Raw genomic sequence first — 23,489 nt, forward strand, 5'->3', positions numbered from 1 at the left:
ACCAGATTTGCGACCGAGGTGTGTACTTAACAAATGTACCGTGGTTAATGTGATTGATGGCCCCTGTCCCCGTCTGTCTCAAAAGGTCTGCTTTATCTGTACGCAGCCTTCTTAATATTGCAATTCTCTCTTGTACATATATGCATACGCCAAATTCAAGCACGCACGGAACACGCCATCAGACAGGCGAATACTGAACTTGGATGTCTAGCGGCATATATACGCTCCAAACCGCACCCGGGAAACATCAAGAACATTGCCTTGTGAGCAAGGAAAGTTCAGTTCGGACATATTTGTAAGTATGGCATCCACTATTACCTCCGGAATCTTATCTCCGAGCTCGCGTTTTGCTATCATACACCGATGTTCAAATCCTTCAAGATGATAGTCGCAGCCTTTTCTCCGATTACCACAGCGGTGGAATAAGTATTCTTCTCAAAAATATTATTGACGAATTCCGCGAGCAGTAGATATCAACTTACGGCGGAGACATTTGCAGGCGCTATGGACATGTCTGAGAATGGAGATGCTCCTTAGCAAATAGGATGAGAGGGAGACACATAGAATCTTACCCGCAACTTTGAGTCGTTCAACGCCGTACACGTTTAATTGAGAGTCTACGACGCCTCCCATTTCACGCGCTTTCATCGCACAAGTCCCCATCTAGTACACAATGTGTTCAGTTTCGAGATCTGGAATGCTAAGCGCGTGCTTCACCGAATGCCAGATAGTCGTAACGCCGCTACGAGTGTATTCATCGATAGCTTTATTATCTTCCTCCATATACTGGATATTAGGATCGGAAACAGCGGTCGGAGAACCTTCAGGATGGCAAGCTGCCTGACTATTTTGGGGGAAGATTGGATGACCCGCGACGAACTCTCCGCGGTAGGATGGCATGCGCCGAGCAATCTCTCTGCAGAACTTGTATCCCCACCGGAGAAGGGCTACGTCATCTGCACTGTACGGTAATAAATGAAGTAGATGCATGGTATCAACTGAGCCCACACGCACCCGCTAAGATATCTCGGGTTGAAAGTAGGGGCGCCGTCCACATCGTGGGCAGAGTTGATATGAGTATAGCCTGCTGAATTCGGGTATTGGACATAGCATCCCATCGTGAGGTATTTTCTGCCAGGATCTGCGGGCTGACCGCCAAGATACCTGAGGATGAGCTATATTATCAGTCGAGCAATAATGCAGAAGCAACAATAAAACATGCATGGAAACAGGCCCCAACCACATAACAGGCTTGTCAGGGGCATGTGCAAAATACTCTGACCATCGCTGTGAGAATGCTGGACCAATAGCTTCGAGCTCCGCGGTAGAGGGTCGCAGCTTGACGCCCGCATCGATAGAACTGGTGTGAAAAGTGTGAGATTCATTCCAACGACATGACTGAGGGGAACCTTACTTGTGTGCTATGAATCCGGATCCATCTTTTTCCCACTGTGCCGTCCATTCTGACAATTCAATCAAATAAGTTCTAGTTGCTGAATTGCCGGGATAGACAAAGACGCACTTTCAATCTCAAGACTATCGCCTCGCATAAAATTATCGAGAGTTTCAGCATCTTCAGCTACATGATACTGGGCGAAAGTGATAATGTGATCTGTGTTATTGTCATCAAGTGGATCAAAGCTATACAGTCCGATACTTAGCAGCTAACCTTGATAATTCTCCCCTACTCCTGGCAGATCAGAAATTATAGGAATGCCGAGGCCCGTTATTAAGGAACGTTTTCCGACTCCAGACCTCTCCAGAATGGCCGGAGACCCAAATGCTCCAGCGGATACAACGACCAGTCGATTTGCGCGGGCCAAACGTACTACTTGCGCCCCTGAGGAAACGTATTCAACACCAACTGCACGGTTGTCTCTGCAAGGAGGTGTTGTAAGACAATGAAGTACAAGGCCTCAAATATACTGACTCGAAGACGACCCGTTTGACATGATTACCAGTCATAATATGTAGATTGGGAAAGTCGTGATTGTAAATATAGTTATGAGGGACATCAGATCGTCTTCCGCTCTCGACATCAATGTATCTAAATAGTTTGTCAGCAATTGACACCTTTATTGTGCGCGACCCGTACTTTTGCCATCTCTGAAAGGAATATAAGCTGCGCGATGACTGGGAATGACATAAATTCTTACACCATAAACGTTTATACTGCTCTCCCGCATTCCGTTGGGATCATCAGTTACAGATCGCGTTTTGTCATACTTGGCCGCCACATCGAGGAACTGTTCGCCGAGGTTAGTGAAGTATCCACCCTGCGAGATTTTGAGCGGTCCTGAAGACCCGTGAGTATCCGAGTGAGACTTGAGTTGGTAAGTCTCCATCTAAACGAAAAACCGTGAGCACTGAGCATACGTAATGAAAGTATTACAAGCCACCTTCCGCAGGAGCGGAATGAGAGAGTTCGAACCCCATCCATCATTGCCATAAACGGTCTCCCAATCATCATAATCCGATGCCGAAGGACGAGTATACATAGCCGCTAATAGTAACAAGCTACTCAGTCGCCTCAATGCGGCACAAAAGAGTAGACAGACCATTCACACTGGATCCTCCACCCAAACATTGGCCACAGGGAACTATAGCAGGACGTCCTCCAAGATCTGCACTTTCTTCACCAACGTAAATTTTGACGGTTCGGCTACCTGGGACTAGATGGCTCAAGAATCGAGCGGGTTGGATATGTGAGAGGTCATCTCGAGTCGCCGGTCCTGCCTCCAAAATGAGGACGGTAAGAGATGGATCAGCCGCTGCCAATCGACTAGCAAGAACACAGCCGCTTGCCCCACCTGCTTCCAGTAATGAAGACCAGTACCAGCACTGGGATCAAGACGCACCTCCGGCCACTACAATGTCAGCCTCAGTCACAATGTCGTTCACCATGCTCGGAGGTTCTTGGGAACGAGCAAGGTGAGTGTGACTCGTGTAATGAACGTCCTGTCCTTAATGTCCACGCTCCGCTACAAAACTGTACGGCACACTCTATGCGAACGAACGAGATTCCTCCGACGGGGTTGCCCAATTTCCGAGCCATGAGCAACATATCGTCATGAGAGGCATGGCGCTATCAGACAGTAACAACCACCTCGAGGATAACACGAGACACGGCTCTGGACAATTTCGAATAGGGCCATATAATGTAACAGAAGATGCTGTCTTACCTGATGCAGCTTCTCGACGTTCTCGTTAGAACCACATGCCCTAGGGAACCCAACTCATCGCAGATATTCTCAGGTGAACGGGAAGATGGACAATGCAGCCGGGGTAGATGATCAAGATTTCATTGATGAAGTTTGATACATTACGCACAAGCGTGTTATCAGAAAATCTTGACACAAAGTCCAACTACAGAAGACCTCATCGTCTCGCTCGCTTTGCGCGGGGTTGCGGAAACTGCACAGGCGTTCGTAATACCGCACGCTTTGATTCTCCTGCAGAATCTGGAAGCCCAAGCCTCTTGAGTTCCTTCGGATCTAACTTCTCGATCTTGCACCCTGTGGGATTGATGTAGCTTTAACAAAATGCTCGTATACCGGTTCTGACCATCTTACCCAGTGCCTTGAAGAGCTGATTCACTCTGCTCAAAATTTTGTGAGAAGTCAAGCTGAGACACGCAGTTCACGTACTTCGTAGGAGCCATGCTTAAATCCCGAGCAATTAAGTCAGTGTCGGTGGCAAAATCATCGACATGCAGACATAAGGTAAGCATATATGTAAGAAGCATAGTCTCCGTTTGGGATGTTATCTTCACCCTATAAAGAGTGAATGACTGCAGAACAAGGCGTGCAGCAACATACTAGACGTACGAGCTTGAGTCTCGGGTTGTTTCGGTAAACCGAGCAAGTAGCCCATCCAGCACGATCGGAGGAACACCAGCCAACCGCTTCTGCAGAGTTTCCTTATCATTTACCGACCTGGATGCTGTTTTAAATGCGAACATGATGGAGATGTACAGCACAGTCTTCCTGAGATAGCTGTCAGCAGCGCATTCAAGAGCACTCAGAAAATAATTTACATGTCTATCTTCCTCAGCTTCGGTGCACTAAAGAGAAGATGAACATGCTGTTTGATCCAATTCGAACGCGAAAAAGGCAGGAGAGCGATGCGTTCTTGATCCGTTTTCGCCGACTTGAGCGCGGAAAGCGAGAGAGCATTCATCTCAGCATCGGGAATGATGTCTTGTAAAGCGTACACATCATCTGGTCTTGACGCATTTGCATTATACGGAGGGATGAGACGACTGCTGTCCGCAGATGCCTTGGCCTCCTCTGTAAGCCCAATTGAGTGTGGAATGGTGGGGTTTAGTATCGCATCGGACATACCTGTCGTAGGAAGACTCCCTGTGTTCTCCATGATGGTATCCTGGAGATGACTTGTCACACCCTTCATGGCATCGATATCTACCCTATTCCGCTCTTGTGCTCGAATCGCTGCCTTGGCTTTCTTCGTCCCGAATGTTTCCCCGAGTTTATTACGCAAGCGTACCCGCTCGTCCGTAGTGACCTCTGCTGGGGCTAAGTTTTTTAATGCCTTCACCTGGCGTGTAATTATGTGTAGCGGTGCTGCGCGGAAGGTGGTTAAATTGGTCCGTTTATCGTGGATTCCGACAAGGTAACTGAAGGATATGAGCACGATGAAATTTTTACACCAGTGTTTAAAACGCACCTGCAACCATTTGCCGCCTGCCGAACTTCACCAGCAGTGAAGAACTCCACTGTGTCCGTCTCTCCCGCGACGACAATGTCTCTATTATCCTGATGATCAAGCAGTTCCGACTGCCGAGTATTTCCATCGTGTTGCCAGCAGCTAAAGGACGTGGACTCCGGCGGCTTCAAGGCAGGAAAACTAGCTATAGCACCGCCACCAATCAGTACCACTGGAAACGGGAATATGCATACGCTCAACAACGCTACCATACCCAATATTGGACCGGGCTGAACTGCTGGTTTTTCGGACAGCTGTAAGGTGACCTTGCCTGAGTCGTCCACATCGCGTTTGCGTTTACGGGAGATAGACGTTGACATCGTTGTCCGAAGAAGAGGCGTGACTTCTCGCCACACCTTGACTCTCGCCCACCACCCGCGGGTACGTCGGACTCTGCGCTTGGGCTTTGCATCGCTATTTTATTGCACTTACGTCTATTGCATTCTATTGAGCTTTCTCTTACCTCTTCTCTAACTTCTATCTGACTCTCACTAGCATTTTACTGTGCCTATCCTTTCTAAGCCAGATCTGCTTGCTCTCGGCCTGGGACTCTCTTTGACGGTCCCACAATGTCGCGAGGTCCCTCTGCAAAGAGAGACATACCCCGTCCTGATCCCACAGATTGGACCGTAGGAAACGGAGGTTCCTGTACCGAATCGAAGATGTTCGAGGCTGAAAGTGTCAAGCCTGAAGTAACTGACAATGATCTTCCTGTTGGTGTTAAGCTAGAGGACGCAATGAATGAGGGGGACGGGAATCCCCAAACCAATGAATCCGCTTCGAGGAGTGTATCCTCTGAACTGGAACCTTCCCCGAAGCTTGAAGGAAATTCATCCGGGTCCCCCCCCGTATCCTCACGGCCCAAGAACAAGAGCGAGCCACAGCTAATACGCCATCTCCCCCGCGCGGAACCCCAGGCCTTGCTCACATTTGAAGAGATTCCCCAAAATCACTACCAGTATGGCACTTTGGGTCGTTCGCGAGAGTCTCTCGAGAGCATGACGTGCGACTGCCAGTATGACCCAGGCATGGATGACCCTGACGACGCATGCGGCCATGGGTCAGACTGCATCAACAGACTCACGCAGGTTGAATGTCTTCCAGACGATTGTCGCTGTCGCTCATATTGTCAAAATCAACGGTGGGTCTCAATTGCGTCGGGAAGTCTCGAGTTCTCACATGTCCGATATAGCTTTCAGCGGAAAGAGTATGCACCGATTGAGATAGTTCAGACGGAAAAGAAAGGTTTTGGATTGCGTGCTGCTCAGGATCTACACAAGTACGTTATGTTCTCATATTGTCAGGCAGGGGCCAACCGTACTACAGGGATGCATTCATATATGAATACTTGGGCGATGTGGTTAGCCAACCATCTTTTCTCAAACGCATGCGCCTATATGCAGAGGAGGGCATCCGCCATTTCTATTTCATGATGCTGCAGAAGGACGAGGTAAGTATCAACGACATCGATTCATCGTGCCTACCAATAACACAGAAAATTATAGTTTATCGATGCCACGAAACGAGGTGGAATCGGTCGTTTCGCTAACCATAGTTGTAACCCAAATTGTTATGTGGCGAAGTGGACAGTCGGCCACCACGTGCGAATGGGCATCTTTGCCAATCGTGATATCAAGAAAGATGAGGAGTTGACATTCAACTATAATGTCGATCGTTACGGGTCAGTTCGCAATCAACTGTGTATCTGCAGTCATTCATTTTCTCCGGTGCAATCCATTCATTAGACATGACGCACAGCCTTGTTACTGTGGAGAATCTAATTGTGTTGGCTTTATTGGCGGTAAAACACAGACTGACATAGCGGCCATGGATGACCTCTATCTGGACGGTGCGTGTCTTGCGGTACATTGAAATTTAACGCTTTCAAACCCCACATGTAGCGCTCGGCATATCTGAAGAAGTTGCTGCACTTGGCCTCAAGGGTAACAAGAAGAAGAGGAGCAAGAAGCTCGACGAAGACTTCGTTGTAAATCTCATTTTAGTTTGTTATGATGGTACTAGATCTTAATACCATTACAGCCCACCTTGAAGCCCATCGCGGATAAGGATGTACCGAAAGTCGTTCAAGCTTTGCGACAGACGCAAAGTCGGAAAGTTCTTCTCAAATTATTGACGCGCATCAAGGTCAGTCAATTAGCCACCGATGGGTGTATGTTCTGCACGTCTGATCAACTTTTCTCAGCTGACAGAGAATCTGTCGCCCCTTCGCCAAATCATGCGCTTAAGAGGGTTTAGTGCAATGACCAATATCCTAGAAGATAATGCCGCCGACGTTGAGGTGTCCACGCTGGTCGGTCCTGTGCCTTTGGGTCTATTGCGAAATGCTAAAATTTGAATTCTATAAGGTTATCGAATGCATGATGACATGGCCGCTCATTCAACGGAACAAGGTGGAAGACTCCAAAGTGAATATTCCTGTACAAATCTGTGCTCAGTCGGATAATCAGGGATTGGCGGAGCTAGCTCAGAAGGTGCATTCTATCTAGAGCTTGGTTTTTCAGAAACTGGTTCCCTAACTGTCTGTCAGCTCCTCTCCCAGTGGGAGACGTTGGAGTATGCCTACCGGATACCCAAACGTTTGCAAGGGGTAATTTCAACTACGTATAAGCATGCTGAATACATACTTACCCGCCACTTGTTACTTTTTTCCAGGACGAGGATGAGGATGATGTTCCGATGGTAGAACGCCCCCTGAGTCGTCTTAACGACCCACGCCCGACTAAGAAGGCTAAACCAGAGAGAATTTTAACGTTCGAGTACGAGACGGCTAAGTTAGAACTTCGACCGCTGGGCTTCTCAAGAGAGAGGCGACCTCCTGTATCGGCACCGCGCGAAGGGCTACCGCTACTCCCTTCGTCTGTTGTCGGGACAGGGTGGAATACGGTGGAACCACGGGTTGTTACTCGAGAGCAGCAGCTTGCTGCCATCATTGCAAAGGCTGCTGCAGCCACTACACCTCCCGAGACTGTTCCTTTGGTGCAAGGTCATGATCAATCTGTAGACGGCACGGATCCAGAGTCGTCTCGGAAGAAGCCGTCGAAGAACAAGAAGCAAACCAAGGAGGAAAAAGAGGCAAATAAAGAGAAGAGGCTACTGAAACTCGTAGGTGCAGTGGTCGTCAAGTGCATGTCAAAGTATCAACACCAAATGGATCACGACGTATTCAAGAAGCATGCCAAAGACGTATGTCTCCTCTGGTTATCAGTCTTTCTCGTCTTTCTCACGGATGTTTTCAGTTGACACACATCATCGCTGAGAAAGAAAAAAAGTCTTCCACTTATCAGGAGGGCAAACTCGATTTGCTCTCTGATGAGAAGGTAATCAAGATTAAAAAGTTTGCGAAAGAGTACATCGCGAAAATTCTTCGCAAGCTGGAGAAGGTCGGACAGCGACGGATATCATCGTCCGCGGACAAGGGTGATACAGCGATGGTGACCTTAGCATCAGGCTCCACATCGACTCCTAACGATGCAAGCCTCCCGGATATTTCGGCCGAAGACACGATGGACTTAGATGATGATTCCTTGGAGCATGATCTATCGCCCCCCGACTCAGCGAGCCCGCCGGAAGCTCATGAGACTCCAGAGGGACCGGATCACACACGTATTATTCATGTGGCAGATCCTCGATTGCGACATCGGAATGAGGAGTGTGGATGGGATCCAAACAACCAGGACAAGTTGAGCGTGCGGCAAGGATTGAACACTGTATCGGTAGGATCATAGCATGCATTAGGGCTGTAATGTGGTGATGCTTGCTTATAGGTTATTTGTCTGCTTGTCTGTTACAGTACTAAGTTACGCGTATTAGTAGGCATTGCATCTGATATCTGAATGTGAATGGTTCCGTATATCGTCGATCGACTTACAGCTAGTACGCACGAAGCTGCACAGCCTTGCCGAACACAGGCGCGGCCTTAGTTTCAAAAAGTAGAATTCCTGATCATAGTATGAATGCGACCCTTCTCTAAGTTGCCTGTGCGCGGGATTTATCTATCCTCCTCCGCCTCCTCCTCCTCCTCCTCCTCCACCACCACCACCACGGCTGGCAGGAGGAAGTGGTCTTAGATAAATCGATTCGATTCCTAGAGGAGATCGATATCCGGCCCAACTCACACATACAGCATGTATACGTGCACGTCCGACAGCGCTACCAGTATTACTAGAATCACAATCCACCGGCGGTACTTTCTAGTCCTCCGGATCCGTTCTGTGTTCGGAAAATTACAATTTAATGGAGACAATCGCTTGAATGTAGGTCCGCGTACTTCATACAATCTCATACAATGCTATCATAGTGCTAAAGGATTCATGATTGTAAGACGCTAGTCACTGATGTGTTGCATGATTCTATGTCCGTTCATTCTTCGACGCTTGATTCCTCATTCGCATAGATGCACGGCGCACCGCACCTCCCATGGGAACGAGGCGCCAAAGGAACTTACTAGTAAGGAGCATGACGGCTGGCCGAACCGCTATGCTCGTATCTTGATGTTGAAAAACTTTGCACCATGTTCCGGTGTGTATACCAGCACGAACTCGCTCTGGTTATTTGGCCCGAGTGCGAGTGATACAAAACATGTGGGGAGTGCAATCGGTGAGGCGGAAAGCTTCTGCACACGAGCTCGATAACGGGCTTATGGAAGTGCATTCAACGTATGCCAATCAGTTAAATCGTTTTTTAACTTTGCACCAGCCGGTTCAAACGAGGCACAATAGTGTTCTCCTAGATGTTAATGTCTACTAATTTTCACTGCGAATATGTTTCGCGGCAGGTAACACTTACGATAGCTACTACCTAGAACAACAACCATAGTTTGAGCCAATGCGAACTTCTCCGAGTCGTGCACGTAGCTCGGTTTCAGAGCAGATCTAGAACTTTCATTTAGCACGTTGCTTTTTAGGCGAGGAGATTACGTAAGTCGTGGATGAACCCTAACCTTAAGCTGGTATCTCCACCTTTGTGGACTTGCACTCGACGTCATCGTTGAACCCAACTCGTCATCGCAGAGACGCTTGCTGCCTCATATATAAACATGTCCCGCCACCCCCGGTCTTCCATATACTTCTTCGCCCCTTGACCTGCACCCTTAAACTCTTTCCTTGCGAACGCCTTCAAACTGACGAAAAGCACGGCAATCACGCGAAGATGAGACTGACGACAAAAATTGTCCTCCTGTCTTTCGCTCTTGGCGCCGTTCAGGCGTCCTGGTTCGGGTCCGATAAACATAAAGACCAAGGTATTTTTTCCTTCACCCTCCTCTAACACGTCTCATCCGTTTGCTCAGCAGAATACTCCTCTTGGTCTCCTACTCAGCTGAGCGCTTGGCTAGTGTCTCAAAATGTCCCAATTCCTACGACCTCACCCGGGCCATCAATTGCCGATCTGCAGTCTCTTGTTGCAGCCCATTGGGGTACCGCAGCCGCATCCGCTTCGTCTTGGACTGCAGAGCAGACACAGTGGGCTGCAGATCGCGCAGGCACCGCACAGCAAGCCATTCTTGGTTCGTATGGAAGTTTGAAGCAAGACGCATTTGACGCATGGGATGAATCCCGTCTACGCGAGTTCCTCCTTGAGCAAGGTGTCGTCGCACCCAGTGGACTTCGTGAACAGCTTGTGCTCCTCGCGAAACAGAAATGGGCACAAGCGAGTGCCGCTGCTTCCACACACAGCAAGTCCGCGAGCAGCCTCGTCAGTGACGGTGGAAAAAGTATGAGCAGTGCAAGCAGCGCTGGCAGTAGCGCAGCAAGCCAGGCAACAGCTAGCGTCTCCGCGGCGTTGGACGACACGAAAGATTACATTTACTCGACGTAAGGGCCACCATATGTAAGCCCCGCATGCTACAAATATTGATATATGCATATGTCTATAGGTGGGACGACAATGCTCTCAGAGCATATCTTGAGTCTAAGGGTGTCTTGGAGTCTAAACAGGAGGCTTCGAGAAACCAGCTGCTGCAGTGGATGCGCGATACATACGCCAAAGCTGCAAACCCGATCTGGGAAGCTTGGAGCGATTCTTACATTGTGAGTATACTCCCTTCGCCCATACATAGCGGGGACCTCGTTCCTGTATCTTATGCTCATTTGTAATTATAGCATCAATGGTTGGTGAACAATGGTATTCTCCGTTCGGACATCCAAAAGAGGCGCGACGAATACTTGGTGCTGTTGAAGCAATACTACTATGGTCCTCAGGACACCGCGTACTCAGCTTGGAATGATTCGCAAATGAAACAATGGCTCGTGGAACATAACGTGCTGAAGACTGATGCGCAGGTCAACAGAGAGAAATTAGAGAAACTTTTGTCGTGAGTATCTTCTCAGCGGGATATCGTCAAGATGGATGATAATTGACGTTGATTGTGTGTTCAGGGATAATTATGCGCATGCGCATGACACTGTCTGGAGTGCATGGACGGATTCGGACATGAAGGCATGGCTCGTTGAGCATAAATATATTAGGAGCGACGCCGAAAAGACACGCGATGAACTAGTCAAACTTATGCACGAGAAGTATGTTTCTACTGAGTATTGTTGGAAGACGACACTCATATATGATGGTTGTGGAGGTACTCTGATTTTAACTCACGTACGGCGCCATATCTTGTGTGGCCCGACGCACGGCTGCGTGCCTACCTGCGTCAACATGGCGTAAGCGAACAAGCAGTGCCAACGACTCGCCCGGGCTTGTTACAAGAGGTGCGCATTCGCTACGTGCAGACAACCGGGCGAGCAGAAGCACTCTTCGGGAAAGTGAGGGATGTAATCAATGAGGGCGTTGAAGTCGCAGAGGACAAGCTCGGCAGGGTGTGTCTTACTACCTCTTTTTTAATGCACTGTCCGCCAACTTGAGCATACAGGTGTTGGAAATTCTCACTGGTGGGGCAGAGAGTGCAAAGGCAAAGACAGGCGAGGGAATGCAAGCGGGAGGTGAAAAAGTCCGCGATGCAGGAGCGAAGATGTCCAAGGGTGAACTTTGAGGGGCGTTTCCAGTATGTGGGGATGATAATGAGAAGCGCCGAATACGCTGTGAACGGCTGAAGGACGTTGTTCGAAGCTCGGCTTCTTATAATGGAACAGTGTACTATATTGATTTTGTACTACTAGTTTTGAGGATTCCGCCGTTTAGCTTTGCCTTCGCTATCTTCTTGGTGTATTGTATGGCGAAACTTCCATTCATGTTGGTCGCTCTCTTCTTATGCTAAGTCAAGTGCAGCAAGTTGATCTTCGTGTATATTCAAAAGCTGCAGTACAAAACAAGAGTATCTCCAAAACGTTGTCGCACGGTAATTTGCACTCCATCATTGCGAACTGTCCACACGCGAGAGGGATCAGCTTCCCTCTACACCCCATCTTGCAGGACATACGTACAAATATACGCACAGTATGCATCTTGAGCGGCGTGCTCACAGCCTATTTGCTCTTCGGGGGCTCAGCGCAGCCACAGGCCGGCCAGTTGCAGTTGCCCCCGTTCTTCTCGGTATTAGCGCACTTCGTGGTGTCCTGGAAGTATAAACGTCAGCTTCGTAATGGATCAAAACATACTGATGCTCCAGGAATGAGCGAGTGGGGCACTCACGGACATGTCGGTTGGATGGTGTGAGCAGATGTGCTTGTCGTAACTGGAGATTGTATGAGGACGGAAAGGCGTTCTTATAGACCATGCTGTGGTACTACAGAACCAGGATGCTGCCTTGGCGTGTCTGTGTCCTTACCATACTGCTGCGAGGGGAGGTAATGTCTACCGCCCCATTGGTGCACGCCTTAGCACAGTGCAGAACGAGAGAGGATGAAGGTCCTGAGCGGATCTTAACTGATCTGACTTTCCTTATTTGTTGTCCTTCACATCTCCATTGTTGGCAGAAGTTGATTCGCTGGCAAGCGACTAGTAAGCTCCGTGCGGCGTGAAGAGTCCTTCACGTCGGCCGTATATCCGAGTCGCCCTCTATATACTCTGCGAGAAAGATGTAGCGCAATGACTATGATACCAATCGAAGAACTTGCCTTCCGTAAGCCGTAGAACGAGCGCTGGTGCCGCATACCTCTCATTTCAACACATATGGATCACAGATGGATCACAGGGAAAATGAAGGTGTGAGCTGCATAAGTGAGACAACCTTATTGGCGCAGAACCCTTTCATCTGAGAAGTAGCGGAGTGAAGTGTCTGGAAAAATGTCTGAAAAAATGGGGTTACAAACCAGTCTCGAGATCTTTCAGCTTTGTCATGCCAGGCTGATATTGATTGAATTTGTCATGAGGGTCGCCAATGGGATCCGTTCAATTCTGCGTCAAGGACACGAACAGTATTATCAGCCAAGTTGCACACTCATGCCCCTAATGCTCGAAAAGGTTCGACAGTATAAAAGGAGACGACCGACAACGCCACTCTGCAGTCCACGACCACAACATTCTATATCATCATGTCTGTAAGTGCCATCAACATAGAATGCCTATGATCAATTGCTCACATTTTTGTATGTTAGGACACCACGAAGTGCGCCAACACTGAGAAGAACGGGGCCAGCTGCAACTGGCCGGCCTGTGGCTGTGCTGGGCCTCCGAAAAGCAAATAGACGTCTCGACGTTCTTGACAGGTATGTCGCAACAGCAAACCAGGCTCAAAGCATACGTTTATTCTTTCGCTACCAGTTATGCGCGAGGATGGGCTGAACATAACTGGAGTATGACGTTTCCCAGATAGTGAGGTTGTACGACGCGGTGGAGCTTGCCTCTCAACCTGTGGAATGATATGAATGTTCGCGCAATCTTGATATATGAAGAGAGTTCACATTGTGGTGCGCAGTGCCGTGCGCAATTCTATATTTGTTCAAGCACACCTTCTGTGCGATCTTGCTTTGAGCATCGAGCCCATTTCATAGCTGAGTGAATGGATACTTCGATGGAAATGAAGGAATCGCACTAGGGAAGACAGACTCATCCAAGCCTCATCGCGTCATGTCTGTTCAAAGCGAGGCGGGAGAGAGAGCCGTTCCCGCGAATATGCTAGGCGCTTGCATAGTCGGCCTTACTCGGCCCGAGATTTCAGGCCCGCGGCAAACCAAATTGACTCAGCTTCGGATTCAGCGCCAGCCCTCGCAGCTTTTTTCTGGATCGTTACACACAACGTCTGTTTTCTCATTGCTAGCCATGTTTGAATCGAAAACAGACTCTTTCCAGCTTTTTGATCTGCGGCTATGTCATAGCTAGGCACGACACAAAGGTCATTGTCTGGCAGGTCATGGGGCTGTATTAGAACGGCTAGTAACAGCCTAGTGCAGTGTGAGTTAACGTATGGAGATCTCATTCCAAATTCCCACTGCTACGCTCACCGTGGACTGCAGTTTACGGTATGTCCGTTTTTTTTATTACATGGTTGTAAAACTCTTCATTCTCTTCTAAAAATCTCAGCAATGTAGTTCGTTTCTGGCAGACTTCGTATGAGCCGCTGACAGAAGCCGTGTGCTTTGGTTCAGACCGAAATAGGATACGGAAGTTCTTTCGGCTTCTTCATTGATATTTCTCCACACATGCGCGAATTTATCTCATCTTCCCCAACCCCAGTCACTGATCCCCATTCCTTCAATATTATCCATAGCTTCTACTCCAATAGTTACGGCGAACAAGGTTACGCTGCTAGGTAGGCGCATTAGCTTACTTTGATAGAATCCGAAATTAGCCTGCACTTACTTATCCGACCACCTAGTCGAACTCAGCAGTAGTAGTCAGGGTAGCATGACTCGGGCGCTGGCTCGGGGACGGGCTCAGGGACGGGGCTGGCGGTGGCCATACCGAAGATGGCAACGAAGGTGAGGGCGAGGGCAGCGATAGAGTAACGCATGTTGGAAAGGTGGGTAGGTTGCTTGACGAAAGCTCGACGAAGGCTTGTTGATGAGGAGAGGGTATACACTGCACTCCCTTATATACGGTTTTTGCCCCCCTTTCTCGAGCTCTTACTCAACAATGCTGACGTAGGCGTTGCTCATCTCAGGGATAGCTTTGCCGCAGTCTCAGAGATATGCGCATGAATCAATCAACACGCTGTGGACCCCAGCAACCATATCTCCAAGAAACAAGCCGGACGAGCATTTCTGTAAAAACAACAATTCTTACTACACATTATTTTGACTGAAATGTGGCGTTGACGTTCCTCCCACTACAGATACTCTTTACAATGTTTTATTTCTTAAAATTCAGGTGGGGTATAATGCGCGATGTCAGCGTAATTGTACACCATTTCAGAGTCATCGACATATCGATGAGTCGCATGTCTAATCTCAGGCACCGGGATATGTCTCAGGGTAACGACATACCATGTGCATTGCGCAGTATTCAATATGATCTTATACTTAGGTTTGGATATCATAGATGCGGCCCAGTTGTTCCACTGCGACTTCCGAGAGATGTTTCTGTCAAAAAAAATCCCATACAGGAATCCTCATCACTTGGGTCCAAAGTCGTGATCAGACTCAAGGTCAGCGCTTCGTGGCGCAATCACACGATTCAGGAAACATAGATCGAACTTGCCACCACGGGGATGTCAGAGGAACACTCTTGACTGGGGTCGTAGCAAGGTTGTAGCACTGAGTGCTCTCATCCAGGTATGCCGCACTACAAGAGTGATGAGCAATCCTGCTTACTGATGTTCAGAAGTCAGCGTTATCGGAGGTTCGGGGAAATACCTTTCGTCCGAGGTCTCACTTCGTGCCGAACTGCTCGGAAGAGCCATGCGCTACTAATACCCACACTAACCGCCTCGCGGGTTGCTTGTAGGTATGTCTTAGTCTGATCGTCGGCGACCTCTGTGGACATGTTACTAATACGGCATTATGGGCATAAGTAACTTAGCGAACAGGACTGTGGCGAGTGGCATGTATAGCTCATTGTGCAGTATGCATAGTGCATAGTGTGCGCACTGAAATAATCTCGCTAAATGTGCTCAGTAGGATGGCTATCACGGTAGGATCTTCACCCAAGCTTTAATGTGGGCTCAATCACCCTTCATTATGATGGTGCCTAAAGTAGCTTATAAGACCACGCCGAAGCTACGGAGCGCAGAGCCGCAGACTGATGATACATTCCAAGTCCATGCGCTACACATGCTAGAGTTCGAACTACCCTACAAGCTTGTCTAATCGCCAACCGTGCCTGCTACAACATTAGCATGAACACCCCATGCTATGCCGACGCCGAACAATATCCAGCCTATGATGATAATAGCGGCACCTGCCCCGAGACATGTCCACCTTAACCATGCCTTGTTCGGCTCGGGTGCCTTCAATCGTTTTTCTTTCTCTTTGACCTCGCTTACCTCGCCCACTTCGTCCTTCGGTACAACAAGGCCTATCTTCTCGCATAGACACTCAACCTCTGCGGAGAGAACCCTTGGCGATACTTGTGAGAGACGTGCAGCAGGAAGGAGAGTGGGCATGAAATATGACACGAAGAGCAGCCCGCCAGAGATCACAACAGAGATTAGCGCGTATGCAAGCCACAAGGATACTGCGGGTTCAAGTGAATTGTTGGGAGAGTCATCCTGCATTTTCCCGGCCGCCGTTGTGATAATCACTATTGACGCTTGCACGACAGATTCTGCCCGGTGTAAAATCCGCGTTGAGAGCGAAAGGGTAATATATGAGCACATGCCCAAGTAGGTTCAGGTACGAGACTTACTCTTGATTGCGAAGCTGCGTGGGCAAATATAACTTAGCAAGCTATGTTCAGTTGTCATGCGAACCCGCTTACCCTGTCGCATAATCCTGCGGATTCGGAATAATGTTCCGTACGATCTCGACTTGCGGAGCTGGCGTGACACTCTGATTCAGACGGACGTCTGTCAGTGGCATGATCATACTCAATTTGCAAAATACCACGCGCCTGCGATAGCGCATAGAACACATATGCCGTGACTTGAAGCAAGGATATATAAGTGAGGTGCCGCGATTACCAAGAAGTAACTAAACACTCACTGAAAGGAGGAACTGTGTGGGAGAACCTCAGCAGTATCATGGACACGAGGAAGGTTAGAGCGGACAAGAAGACTGCACGATCTCGGGTGAGGCTCGAGAACATCTCAGGGTAAGCTGAACTCACGGAAGCCGATTCGCTGGCCGAATGCATCAATGTAGATCCCCAAGAAGGGTGTCAAACATGCGGGAAGTAGCAGGTAGAAACTTGAAACCCATCCACCAATGACTGCGCCCTGCTGCAGACGCTGCTGTGCGAATTGCCTGGAGAAAACGCGGTCATGCACCGGTCACGGGGAAACGCGACCACGTGACACTCACGTCGAGATAGACACGAACGACTGCACCCCCGCGTTTTCAAACGCGGAGAACGCAACGACAATCCAGAAGGTGAGTGGGAGGTTACGCATCGCGCGAAAGTTGAATGCAGCACGTCTTGTCTGCCCTGTGTGTCGCTTTCCGCTCGTCTGATCAGTCACCGCATAGTTTGCGCGGAGATATCGATCAAGGAAGACGACGGCGGCAGCACAGATGAAGGAGAACATGGCAATTGCTGCACCGATCCACAGTGCGTATGAATAGGAGCCTAGTTTTGTGGTAACAATGTTCGCAGTGGATTGACCGGTGAACTGCGCCAGGTTAGCTATGCCCCTACGGGTCTATAGTGTCAGCAGACAAAATATCAGCGGAAATGTGAAATTGTACCAGATTGTCCCTGTGAGTCATCGAGCGAAGTATGTTTGGTAACGGTAAGTAAAAGAGGCTTGGCCGATGTACAAAGGAGCGACACAGACCGATTGAAAAGGCAAATCCTCTGCCAGGTGCGAAGTATGTCGAGAATATGCGGTGCTGGGCGTTGTCCAAAGAACCGTCGCCAATCGCGGCGATGACTTTGCCGACAATGAGGAGGGCGTAGCTGTTGAGGTTATTCGTCGACGCGCCAGCCATTACAAGTGAGCCGGCGAGGTGAAAGCCGGCGAAAATGACGGATAACGGTGCGCCACCCCACTTGTCTATGCAGTAGCCAAACCCGATGCACAAAAACGTATTAATCTAATGATCACAAGAACGGGAGAGGTTAGTGACCAATGAAAATCAGTTCCATAAGGTGCACTAACCAGATTCGTGATCGCGACCTGCAACATTCAACGGCAATTAATATATACATAAGACAGATGGATAGCGCAAACAGACCAGGGTAGCGAATTCTGAATTATTAATGTGCGTCTCCTTGATGATCGTCGTTTTGAGTGCCCTGAAGGTACATTAGTATCTCACCAAAGGGGAGTATATAAATATCGACGGACACAATTAAACCCTGTCAAAGACAATTAGATCAACATTCGGGACAACAAACACGGGGCTTACATTTGACCAGTGGTTCCCAACTGAAAGTGGGACACGATGAGCGCCACGTCACAGCCATCAGGGAGAGAGTACTCACAGGTACATAGGCAGGTCAGTACAATCATCAAGAGCTTCCATCCGAGTGGTAGTCTCCGTCTGGACGAAAGGGACGATGAGGAGGAGGAGTGGTCCTCGGATGTCTTGTCATCAACGCTCAGTCGGTCCTCTACATGGTAAGGAAACTTTTCGTCGACGGGGCTGTTCATATCTGATTTTTATGGGGGGGACTGACTGCTCAACTGGACAAGAGCAGGGTATTTGAGCGGGGGAGGATCTGGGTGGACTACTGGACAGAAAGAGCGAACCTAGACATCTTATCAGATATGCTGGGGGAGAAGATGAGATCTTCTTGGGGGTAGTCTGACAGGACCCTGGAGGAATCCGGAACGAGCCGAGCCCACTGCCGCGTCGGCGACGGACCCGAGCGGGAAAGAGAGGCTCAACGCCGATAAAAATAGCGCCACCCTGTCCCCAGAATCTGCAAACGCTCGCTCAACGACGAACTCAGACGAAGTTCTTAGAAGAAAACATACGAGAGGGAAGCGTTATATAAGGCAAGACGGAACCCGGGGAGTCTCAACTGCCAGGGTTGTGTTCTTTCTGGGGCGCGATTGCACACGTCTGCAGCTCCAGCGCGGATTCAATGCGACGGCATCTGAAATGCAGATCATCCAACACGCCTAGTCTTATCTGATAACGCGGAAGATTATCAGTTTCATCTAATCTTATCCTCCTCGTGGCCTCTGGATTGTTACCACATCCCGGACTACGCACAGCAATCGTCGCGACTATGAATCCATACAATCCCTCATAGACTGGTACTCGGGATTGAGGATTAAACTCGACTTGGATCAGAAGAACAAGGACGTACTTCCAGTCCGCAGATGGGCCGCTTCACTAGGCTCTTTCTCGACTGCTGCCGAGAGCCCATTGCGCTTGACTCGGGACAATGGTGTCTATAGAACGTAAGTATCGGTGGATTTCGGCGTGGAAGCCTGTGCTCCGATCCTTGGCATGGCACGCCCACAATCAGCTCGCATTGGCATTATTAGTCGTCGGTATCAGCATTCACGACACAACTTATCGCGTTCAAGTCATACTTGCCTGAAATATCAAGTTCAACCCGCGAGTATGTCGCATTGTAGCGAAAACAAGATCATGGGTTCCATTCACGGGAGTCTCGCTTTGTGGAGCAGGTCGATTGCATGGAGGTATTCAATAGTATCAACCACATCCGGAATGAATTGTAAGGCCGCAGACAGATGCTCACGGACAAATAAAGTCAGGGGAAATTAAAAAGAGAATCTAACTTTACGTCTCTAATACAATGTTCCTGGAAGCATCGACCTGATGCGTCCAATCAATTTGCCGTGTTTGTTCATAGTCGAGATCTCATCGTCATGCGGCAGGGGTCCAGCATATGGACACTCTTTCGGAACGTTTGCCAAGGATATGTCGTGTGCAATCTATGCTCAAGGAGCGAGACATGTGAACCAGTCTGGACACCAGAAGGCAGTGGGGCCTGAGCGACGCACGCACTGTGTGATAGTATTAGATGTGAATAGGTCGTACAGCGGAGCTATGTTGCCGAGACGGCTGCCACTTTGCTTCAGTTGGTAGTAGGAGAAGTAGGATGAAGTCCGCAAAGACAAAGTCGCATATTGTCGAGTCATCGAGGCGCGAACCAGTCCCTCAGTCTAGAAAGGCAAAGCGCATCAGAATAATTCCATCACGAGGCCGATCAGTGGCTTATCTAGGCGACGATACTGGATCGGTCTGGCCGCGTCGGTTTGAAGTCGGACAATGCATACGAAAGGGCAACTATTCAAGATGCCATGAATACGAGCGGTATGCGCTTGAATGTGCTATAGTGAACCAACAGAAATCTCAAAAAAAAAATTCAATTGGCCAGAATGAGAGGTGGGCACGATCACAAATATGTGTCCGCTGTTGTCTTTTTCAGGCTGCTGCCAGTATCTCGGCGCTGGGATGAGCCATGACTTCACGGATCTCGCCATGGCTGTCATTAGAACACATGTGGACGCCCCATCTCTACAGGATCAACACAGGATCAACACAACTTCATGAAGCTGCGAAAATGCTCGTGTATTTGCGGTATTCACGTCAAATAGTGAATGTCCGTTGCATAATGGAACACGCTTCCTCATGCTTGCCCGCCTACAAGGTCGCATCCGATTAGCGGCTTACGATGCCCGTTGAGCACATGCACATTCTATACGATGAAACATCTCAGCGGATCATTAGGCCTGAGGAAGCACCTACACCTTCGCATTCATGTCATTGTTACGATGTCGGAGACCTGGAACAATGTTATCACATGCACACCTGCACGAGCTTCTTCAGCATATCATGATGCGAAGCATAAACCCTGACGGATAATCCCCCACGAGTTGCACAATCGTGTACGAATGATGCAAATTGGGACGGAATCGCCGATGGGATTCCTAAACGTCAATTCGCTGGAGAATGACGAAGCGGGCCTATGAGAATGGTACGGGATATGTCTGCACAAACTTTGCGTCTCCCTATGATGGCCGACCTTGCTATGATTAGGCTTTCGTAACTGCACTCTCGAGTGCCACAGTACTGGAGCCGCGTGAGTTCGGAAAATCCTATGATTGAAGATTGAGTGAGATGAATGCAAATCTTATGGAAAACATACCAGCTGATAACGAAGTGCCGCAGTGACACTCCACTTTACGACACGCCCCCGAAAGTGGAGTTAAGTTCGCCATGGAATAACTGAACCCGAGGCTTGAAGATGCCTGAGACGGCCATAAGAATCAACATGGATTGAAGGCACCAGTTTGGCAAAGATAGCCGACAAGCGGCGGAAATATCATATGCGGGGTTAGAGGTGATTTGCACAGATTTTCCAAACCTGCTGCAGGCCGTTAAAACGAGACAGGGTCGCGCAGGGGCACGGAGACATGTCGGCGCATCCCGATGCACAAGAGAATGGATGTGCGGAGGAAGAGTGCGTGCCTCTGCACTCCTCCAATGACTAGGCCAACGGGCGAGAAGGTTTCGTCAGGTGTCTATCCACCAGAACAGAAGTTTGCGATTAGCACCATTCAGTTGATTAAGGCCATGGTCCCGGATCGAGAACGCTAACGCACATAGTCGGAAGAATAAGCCATTACCAGCGGTCAAAGAATAAAGTGGCAGATACTATCCTGACTGCACCAGGAAGCTGGAACCTCGGCCAATGACCTAGATCGCTCCAGATTATTGCTTGTCGGGTCTCAACAAGAAAGAATCAGACGAGAACAAGGACCCGAGTGAACCCAACTAATAGACAGAAGTTATAAGTAAATTAAACGGCACAATTGACCACGCACTGATCGGCCCTTGTGAACAAGCGCAGTGCCTGGTCCGAATAGCTGTCGGCCTGAAGCTCAACAGTGGACAGATAGCTGATTTGGTACTCGCCTGGTCTTGCAGTACCAAAATCGATCCAGAGGGCTGGAACCGATGGCGAAAATCGAGACTCGCCTCTGCCCTGAAAGTTGCTCATTGTTTCGCATCTCGTGGAGTGAAATGACACCCGCCGGGCCAATCATCGAGAGCACCGAACCGACATTGCGGATTCGAGGGCAAGTCAGGCGAGACATGTCCATGGCGTAGTGCCAGTGTAGTTCCAGAGTCCAAGAACGCCGACGTCCTGAGAGCCTTCGGGTTCGACTCGGAGAATCCACCCAAAGCGCGTAATGCCCTGCCCTAAACTCGCCGCGTCCGATGTCGCCCAGTGCGCGAATCGGACGCGTCTCGGTCAGCCCACGTCTCGCGCCGCACTATCGACGAGTGGTGCGCCGAAAAGATGAGGACCGGACGAGCTATGCGCAGGAATTTAACACACCTCACTGGTCAGGCCTCAGATTTCAGGTCGAAGCACAATCATCATCATGGGCTCATCATCGTCACGGAGACTCGGTGTCCGAGTCGTCAATTTACTCGTTATTCGCGCTGTGACAAATGTAAGTAGCTGCTCCGGAATTTATCCCAGACGGCTTCCTTGACGTTTGTACTTCCGTCTAGCTGCGTCTTACGGCCTCCTCCCTGATTGCATAGTCTGCAGTGCGCATGATGCTTCTTCCGCACCTATGTTTTGACCTAGGCCAGTAGTCCCCTGCGGATCAAGACTGGAGCAGAAAAGAAGTCTGACAACTGACAGCGCATGTTGGAGTTCGGCATGAGTATTTTCGAACAAATGAGTACGATGGCTTTTCAATCTGCGCTCATTTCGACTCACAATGACGAAATCTGACATGGTGGCGATCAATGCTAATCTAATGTCAGACTTAGGCCCATGTAACGGTAACATTACGTTGTATGTTGCTTACTTGGACCTCATACGATTGTTGGGGAGTATCGAAAAATTCCTACAGTCTCCTCTCCCCCTCCCCTTCCCCAATCGTCCAACCGTGGAAGCCCCCATCATTGTAACTCATCTATGCTTTGAACAGGCACTGATACTGTCCTTTTTAGCTTTGTGTGCTCACGTACTAAACTCGTGTGCACGCGAGTATGCTAACCAGGGCCTTATGGGAGAATTGATCGGTGTATCCTACTTGCGGTATTGTGAGCCATATCATTGTCTTTTGCAGTCATTTCCGTTGCTCACCACCATTGATCACATTCTGTCTTCGCTTTTACCTTGGCCTTTTGCTTTCGGATTCCCCGCTGAAACTCGTTCTGTTTATATCTGTATTTTCCCGGTTATTCAGATGCACCCATTAGCCCTGGAAGCCTATGGCACTCTTCGTGGATACGCATTGACGCTTTTGAAGACATCCATTGGTAACGTAATGTTTGCGACACGGAACGAAGGACATCTCAATTTGAGCTTTTATACTACTGATAAACATCATCAGTTCATTTGAATAATGGCAACATGGTTCCCTTCGTTCTTTATGTGACCATGCTCACTCAACACCACAGCGTTCTCATCGTCCGCATCGGATGACATGACGGCGATCAAGCGGCGTACTGCCCATGAGGCCTTGGTGGGTCGTCTCATTACCTGTACGGAGACCGGAGTCCGTTGTGGTATAAGATCTGATCCTATCCTTATTCGAACATTATGCCAACCTCGATGCAGGCAAGCTGGAGAACATGGGGTGGTCCTTCATTGCCAATGGATAGCAGCCATAAACGAGACTGTCATGCACGACATTTTCGATAGGTCTGTAAAAGTATCATACTCTGCTTAGTCGCTGTTACTCGATTATGGCCAAAAGGAGTTCATATGGATCCCACGTGTATGGTCAAACGTGTCGGAACTCCATTTCCGAGTCTGATATCTCCTTCCTTCCTTACCTGGGTACCGCATGCCTTGCACGCTGGCGG

At 49.1% G+C, this 23,489-nt stretch overlaps 5 protein-coding genes across 5 annotated transcripts; 2 read left to right on the forward strand and 3 right to left on the reverse strand.

The window, feature by feature from the left end:
- Positions 1–353: 353 nt before the first annotated feature.
- On the reverse strand, positions 354–2,904 carry FIBRA_08151 (uncharacterized protein; the record flags this gene model as incomplete). The annotated part of the gene is made up of 15 exons (XM_012329806.1): positions 354–431; positions 483–514; positions 573–663; positions 718–961; positions 1,015–1,175; positions 1,249–1,360; positions 1,415–1,463; positions 1,523–1,612; positions 1,670–1,878; positions 1,931–2,047; positions 2,096–2,106; positions 2,157–2,345; positions 2,400–2,503; positions 2,559–2,810; positions 2,859–2,904. 15 exons carry the CDS (start codon positions 2,902–2,904, stop codon positions 354–356), a joined length of 1,785 nt encoding a protein of 594 aa, XP_012185196.1.
- A 474-nt stretch (positions 2,905–3,378) lies between these two features.
- FIBRA_08152 (uncharacterized protein) lies at positions 3,379–4,937 on the reverse strand (the record flags this gene model as incomplete). The annotated part of the gene is made up of 7 exons (XM_012329807.1): positions 3,379–3,515; positions 3,573–3,598; positions 3,648–3,773; positions 3,828–3,986; positions 4,037–4,289; positions 4,344–4,636; positions 4,687–4,937. 7 exons carry the CDS (start codon positions 4,935–4,937, stop codon positions 3,379–3,381), a joined length of 1,245 nt encoding a protein of 414 aa, XP_012185197.1.
- Positions 4,938–5,294: 357 nt separating this feature from the next.
- FIBRA_08153 (uncharacterized protein) lies at positions 5,295–8,471 on the forward strand (the record flags this gene model as incomplete). Its single annotated transcript, XM_012329808.1, has 12 exons — positions 5,295–5,866; positions 5,918–6,004; positions 6,034–6,175; positions 6,231–6,406; positions 6,471–6,574; positions 6,627–6,712; positions 6,766–6,870; positions 6,929–7,036; positions 7,092–7,217; positions 7,274–7,333; positions 7,399–7,929; positions 7,983–8,471. 12 exons carry the CDS (start codon positions 5,295–5,297, stop codon positions 8,469–8,471), a joined length of 2,586 nt encoding a protein of 861 aa, XP_012185198.1.
- Positions 8,472–9,894: 1,423 nt separating this feature from the next.
- FIBRA_08154 (uncharacterized protein) lies at positions 9,895–11,728 on the forward strand (the record flags this gene model as incomplete). Its single annotated transcript, XM_012329809.1, has 7 exons — positions 9,895–9,985; positions 10,034–10,556; positions 10,619–10,772; positions 10,845–11,056; positions 11,121–11,261; positions 11,318–11,555; positions 11,609–11,728. 7 exons carry the CDS (start codon positions 9,895–9,897, stop codon positions 11,726–11,728), a joined length of 1,479 nt encoding a protein of 492 aa, XP_012185199.1.
- Positions 11,729–15,877: 4,149 nt separating this feature from the next.
- Positions 15,878–18,325, reverse strand: FIBRA_08155 (uncharacterized protein; the record flags this gene model as incomplete). Its single annotated transcript, XM_012329810.1, has 14 exons — positions 15,878–16,338; positions 16,420–16,433; positions 16,492–16,579; positions 16,617–16,655; positions 16,716–16,787; positions 16,840–16,976; positions 17,034–17,363; positions 17,418–17,427; positions 17,507–17,765; positions 17,831–17,848; positions 17,907–17,967; positions 18,020–18,030; positions 18,081–18,100; positions 18,157–18,325. 14 exons carry the CDS (start codon positions 18,323–18,325, stop codon positions 15,878–15,880), a joined length of 1,689 nt encoding a protein of 562 aa, XP_012185200.1.
- Between the last annotated feature and the right edge of the window lie 5,164 nt (positions 18,326–23,489).

Source organism: Fibroporia radiculosa (assembly GCF_000313525.1).
Source record: "Fibroporia radiculosa TFFH 294 genomic supercontigs, scaffold40438, whole genome shotgun sequence".
In the NCBI taxonomy this organism is placed as follows: Eukaryota; Fungi; Basidiomycota; class Agaricomycetes; order Polyporales; family Fibroporiaceae; genus Fibroporia; species Fibroporia radiculosa.